The 6559-nt window shown below is 40.2% G+C and overlaps 1 protein-coding gene across 1 annotated transcript in view; it reads right to left on the minus strand.

Annotated features, from left to right (window-relative positions):
- Positions 1-2908, minus strand: part of LOC146003892 (uncharacterized) — a 200974-nt gene extending 198066 nt beyond the window's left edge. The window contains exon 1 of the mRNA XM_083142359.1: positions 2558-2908. Coding sequence (XP_082998485.1) covers positions 2558-2559 — 2 coding nt within the window. The 5' untranslated portion in view covers positions 2560-2908. The remainder of the gene's footprint in view (positions 1-2557) is intronic.
- Between the last annotated feature and the right edge of the window lie 3651 nt (positions 2909-6559).

Genomic DNA, 6559 nt, shown 5'->3' on the forward strand with positions numbered 1-6559 from the left:
ACATTTTATGTCCATGTCATGTACGGTTGGAAGACGAGAGTGTTAGGAACTATAAATAAATGTACAGTGAAGGATAAGTTGTTTTCGTTAGAATGATTTAATATGATCATTTCTTCATGAATAGTAAGTATTTAATTTTTAGCGCTGTGAATTTATTTGCCCCAACACATGTACATTTTTATGTCCATTTCAGCCACATCCCTTGCTAAATGCACGTCTTCAGATACGTTCATATTAACAAAAGTGTATTATCCAGAGCTACATGAATTCTAAAATTTCTCCCAAAATGCTTTGGTAATCATCAAAGAATCGTGATTAATGGATATCAATTTTCATTGCAAATACTTGTTTACAAGAGCCGTGGTGGTCCAATCGATAGGGCGTCTGACTGCGACATGATAAACGCGGTTCGATTCCCGTGAGAATTCTTCCAGTGTGTCCCTACAAGGAGGTGCTGTGGGGTTCACTCACCCACTGATAAATGGATGCGTTGGGGGCTAAAGCCGGCCGGAGCGCTATGCTAATCGCACCACCTGCACAAACGCAATGTTTCAACTTGCAGGGAGCAGCTTTTATAACATACTCGTACAGTCAACGGCAAATTGTCCACCGCTATTTTCAATACTTTTTTATTCTACATCCTGTGTTGTTTTTAGAAATGAAACTATATTGGTTCGAAGCAGGCATTGCCCTCTGCTTATTGACGTCTTTATTTCAATTCATTGTCAACACATTGTGTAATACAGACAGAATGAAAATGGTGGTGGACAATTCGCCTACGGTTTCTTTCGCCGTTGGGTGTACATTGGGAGAATTATATGAAATTACTTCAAATAACATTTAATGTTATTGTTAGCATTTTCTATTTTGGTTACTAATTTGATGCTTTCCAAGGCATGGATATTCCCTTATAGTGCATCCCATTTCATTCAATTTCCTTAAAATTGTATTTTTCTTCAAACATTTTTAAGGGGTTGCAGCCCAAGTACCCTTGGGTACGGCCTTGAGTCCTACCAACATTGACCATTATGGATACATCCCTATTGGACAGAAATAAGTACGAATAGAAACAGTACTAGATTTATCCAATACCTAAATAGCCAACAATGCCTGGAACAATGTTCTTTCCATAGTTAATTGTTGATCGTGTAAGTAAAAAAGATATTCGAATAATATCCTCTGCTATATTGTATAGTAATACTAAAGGCTACCTAATATTTGCCTTTTTGGCAGTTTGTAACTTTGTGGCAACTGTGTCTTGTATCTTTAAACTAAAATCTACAAGAGTAGCCAGTAGCAGCGATTAAGGAGACGTAGGGGCAGTTACCCCCACTTTTTGCCCATCGCAGTATGGCCTGTTAATGTTAAGCATTGTCAACCAAGAAAATGTACTGTCCTTGTCCATCCTCCAGTTTAGGCACCCAATCGCCTCTACTGACAGCAGACAATATCAACAATGACATAGCATAATTTGCAATTTTCTTACTATCGTCCCTTTTCTCTTTAGGCTACTAATGAGGAAGAGGATGAAGATGAAATAGATGAAGACACAAGGAAACACTAAAGACTCAATATAATATTAATATTGATATTGTTATCAGTCTTTGGCTGCTCTACCTTGCCCATTAATTTTATTCGTTTTGAAGTAAGAATATTATGTTACATAAAATTAGTAATTAAAGGTCAAAGACTGCTTGTCTGATAGAGACGTAGCTAAGCTAATGTGTTTGGGGGAAATTTTGATTCATTGATTTGGTGTTTTAAGTCCACTTTATGCACAGTAAAGCTAATCGGGACTGGACCTACAGTTTAAAGTGGTATCCCAACCACTATGTTCCTCCACCAGCTATCGAACTCGGGACTCCTTGATTACAAGGTGACGACGCTACCATTGGGCCATCGGGAGGCCCCCAGGGGGAAATTTTGAATATTATATACATAACATATCGTGTCCTACAAATCACACATATTTCCTATGTATTAATAATATTTATTACGTAATATATTAACCACCTACACATACAATTTCAGTGCCATATTAATTTTTCATGAATATATAGTAGTAGTTTTAAAAATATATGTAGCTATAATACATACATATATACACCTTAGTTTAAATTTGAACATATACAATAACTAAAAAGAGTTGAAAGCGAACTTGATCTACATGCAAAGTATTCGAAATAAATAATTTGTAGTTAAAAAACAACAACTTTGAAGTAAAATTTCTTCTAAGCCACGGAACATTTTGAGGGGCCACAGGGAAGTTTTGGGGAAGCTATTGGCGCCCTGGGCTCCTCCTTAACGATGTCCTTACTGCCTGTAATATGTACTGAAAGTGGTTTTGATGTATCTTCAGATGGAAGTCTACTGTGCAGTGCCATCAATATAAGTCACTGATTAAAACTAGGGTTTCGACTTCTTGTTTAGGCAAATGGAGATCAAAATTATTTCAGAGGCTTTGAAGGCACGACAAGAACTACTTCAGTGCTTATTAAACGTGGACAGGGAAATGATATGGCAGAAATTAAAGATAAGTAGGACGGTGTGTACTTACATAAGGCGTCTTTGGCCTGGAACACTCTTCACTAGACACTGCGGAGTACGTGCGTAACTCAGGTACCCAGATTCATCAACTCCGTCGAACACTCACAGATACACTTTGCGTTCACACTTTCATATCGATACACTATTTTCTTTTTAAATCACCAAATAACACACACACAGACAGACAGACACCACACCCCGTTCATATAAACTTTTGGGCGAAAACTGCTGTTTCTCTTTTGAAAGACAGTCGCACGGAATCCAGCTGGTTGCAGACAGTAGACTTCCCTTCCTCGGTACTTTCCACGACTCTCGCTTACTTTTCCTTGGCAAGGCAAAAAGGGGATCACCCAGGCATGCTTCTAGCGTCTTGTTCACCAGCACAGGTCTACCTGCGCACGCTCAACTGCTCTCGGCCAATCAGAAAGTGCTTGTGTTCCAGATGATGGCCCTGAGCCAAACGTAAGGAGAGAGGCTCGCTGGAGTCAGGTTTTACGCGCGAGAAGCAGGTCATATGCATAATGTGGAAAATTGTATTGTCCTCTTAGCATTGCCACAATATGTGGCAAAATTTCATGTGGGGAATGTACAGGGTGATCGTTCTGGAAGTTGCTAGGAGTTTCAAGGCCAGATTTAAGCCCAGGGTGCACGAATTTGGGGAGGTAAAATCGGCCAATTCGAGCACTTCTTTTCACTTGTTTTATCTTCACTTCCAGCTATGTATTTTCGTAAATAGTTGAAGCGGCAGTGAGTTTTTCGTGTGAAAATATCAGTGAACATATCTTTGACCTTGCTCTGGAGAATCTGAATTTGAGTTTTAAGACTTTTGTGCTAATTATGTGCATTTGGAAAATTGATTTTTGATGTTTCGTAAACAATTGTTTTGTGTTAGTTCTTCAGTTAACAATTTTTGATTGATTTGGTTGATTGATTTAGTTTATTTGACTTCGCGTTTTGTGCCTCTTGGCTAATTTACGAAGATGGGGATGAGTGATGAAATGATGAAATTGATGAATGGACATTCACAAACAACCAAGCCCGAGCGGGATTCGAACCCGGGACCCTTGGCGTCGCAGCGCGGTGTGCCACTTGGCCACAGGGTCCGGCAGTTAACATTTTTTTAGCTACAGATTTGGGACATTTAAATTTAGAATCATGCATCTTTCTCAATGATGTAGTGGTAACGTAATCAAAGGGTTCTGGGTTCGATACCAGATGGAGGCACATATTAGTTCGAATCCTACTGTAAACTTTAGGTCCAGTCTCGATTAGCCTATCGGGGTGAAAGGTGTGGTTGTTTGAGAAGGCAAATGTCAACCTCATTTCCACGTAGAGCACCCCAGTAACTGGAATGTTGCAGTACAACGTACACTGGCGTCTGGGCCAACAGATTGTGTGTTGTCCTGTGTTGTCTATATACGATGCTGAGTGCCTCTTTACAGCCTTAGATTTTAAATAAGGAGATTTTATTCCTCAGAAACAGAGATGCTGATTAAACGGGCTGGACCCCACATAATGTGACGGGTACAAACAAATAACGCAAGTGTTAACGCACCCAACAATTTTATTTCAATCAATCAATCGATTAGCCTATCTGTGCATAAAGTGGACTTAAAAGTCAAATTTATAATCTTAGCCGTGTGGTTTCTTCCACTTGCGTGTATTTTGGAGATCATTAAAATGCGTTTTAGGGGAAATCAGCGACTGTCAAAATGCTGCCGCTCTTTCCGAACCATATGAAAATTTTCTGTTGTATAAAACTTGTCAGCAATCCGCCCTGGCTTTACCAATGACCAGGACACTCCCTTAAAATTGCCGTGTACTTCCTTTCGAGTTATAAGTTGTCCCCCAGTCGTGGATAAAATGGTATGTACAAATTAGCTACTTCTTGAATGAAATTAACCACTGAACTTAGTCTTTAGTAACCCACACAATCCACAACACTTTCACAGAAAACGAGACGGGAAGGGGCGACATTTTCAAACTGGCGTATTGGTGGAAACACTAATTTAAGCCATGAAAAGTTCAGTACATATACTACACTCTGTCTCGGTCATCTGTGGAGCGAGGCCAAGTAAAACGGTGTAGAAGGGGAGTAAACGAGTTGGCGGAGCAATGCATTGCGTGTTCTTCTTCGCTCTGCCCACTAGATTCCCCCTTCTCTACCGCTATGCGCGGCCTTGCTCCAGAGATAGATGGGACAGAGTATACATTGGTTGAACCCTCTGGAGTCCTACTTGCGCAGAGGATTTGTTTTAGTTCGCTTGCTCCAAACATTCCCGGGACGGAGTGTAGATTTGCTCTGGTCTTTTACAGAAATGATAAATCTCTCTGTTCTCACCAGTTTTCAAATTCGTTTCTACTAAAATTGAATACTATTCTCCGATCCGGTCCATGCCATATCCCTCAAATCTCCGTTCTAAATTTCCTCCTAGCCATTGTAAATCGCCAAGTTCAATCTGAAGCCAGGGTTGTTCCTGGACCGAATTTAAATTTAGCCGGAAAAAGGTTCCTGGACCGAATTTAAATTTAACCGGAAAAAGGTTCCTGGACCGTATTTAAATTGATCTGGGAAAAAGGTTCCTGGACCGAATTGAAATACTTTACAGATATAAAGGTTCTTTACGGTCCAGGACCCATTTACGCTTGCTGCTCTTCCCTCCTGGACCGGAATTGAATTCATTTAAAATTCCTGGACCTTTATGAACCCTGTCCGAAGCACATCTGCAAAAATGTTATGAAAATGCTTTCCCCATTCCTGACAAGTGACACAAACCAGTAGATCGCCTGGTGTGACGTTATCTGTAAGCTATCTTAGTATAATTCGAGTACATGCTCAACAATGTCAACTTTGCTATAACTATGCCAAAAATAATGAATTTCATAAATGCTTACATTACATTTCATATGTACACATGCTAATAGAGCAATAGGCTGCAAAACCTAGCATGTACTCCTTTCAGAATCAGCTGACTTCGAGTCAACGTTGTCCAAAAGATGCATTCTTAATGAAAGAGAAAGCAAGGCCAAAAGAATAATTTTGAAATTTTCACACAACCGTATAACAAGGAAATCGCGGAGGGGTCCCGGGTTCAAATCCCGGCCTGGGCATGGATGTTTGTGAGTGTCAATTTCATCATATCATCCCCATCTTTCCAAATTAGCCAAAAGTGGCACAAAAGGCGAAGTAAAATAAAGCAAATCAATCAATCAATCACAGAGTATGCACTGCTTTGTCATGGGGAAAAAATGTTTGATTGTTTTATTTCAGTCCACCTTATACACATATAAGTTAATCGGGGCTGGACCTACAGTTTAAAGTGGGATGCGAATCACTCCACTGTGCAATGTGCTTCACTGGGTATCGAACCCGGGACCCCTTCATTACAAGACGATGGTAACAGCCATGCAATCGGGGAGGCTCGTGGTAAATGGAGTGAGGATTAATGGGGTTGGTCATCCCTTTGAAATAATGTTCACATTTTCTGTGAAATTTCTTGCAGTAAGCGAATTTATCATGAGAAAGTCTTCAATCACACAATTACAGTCGTTTTCAGTTGATAATGACGTTGCCGCAGATGAAGACCGCTGAAATATTGGAAGCAGCAGCTCAAGGTGTAACTGCTTACATGGCAGATTACAGGCACATACCGCGGAAAGCATCGTATGAATCGTATATAAAATAGCCAGTAGTAACTTAAGAAGAGGGTGCCAACTCCAAGAAATTCACTCTCTAGTGACTTATCCAAATATCCGTAGTACTCACTTTTTCACTCACACATACTGCAGCCATCATTGTGTTATCTTTCAGTAACTAACTAACTAACTAACTCTCTAGCCTTCTTAAACCGGAAGGTTTATGACTGCAGCAACACAAGCCTTCCATCTGTCCCTATCCTGGGCGAGATCAATCCAATCTTTTCCATCATTTACAGAATTCCTTTAGGTCCATCTCAACATTATCTCTCCGTCTACATCTTGGCCTTCCAACAGGTCTCTTACCATCAGGTTC

Source organism: Lepisma saccharinum, chromosome 21 (genome assembly GCF_977018435.1).
Source record: "Lepisma saccharinum chromosome 21, izLepSacc3.1, whole genome shotgun sequence".
Classification (NCBI taxonomy): Eukaryota; Metazoa; Arthropoda; class Insecta; order Zygentoma; family Lepismatidae; genus Lepisma; species Lepisma saccharinum.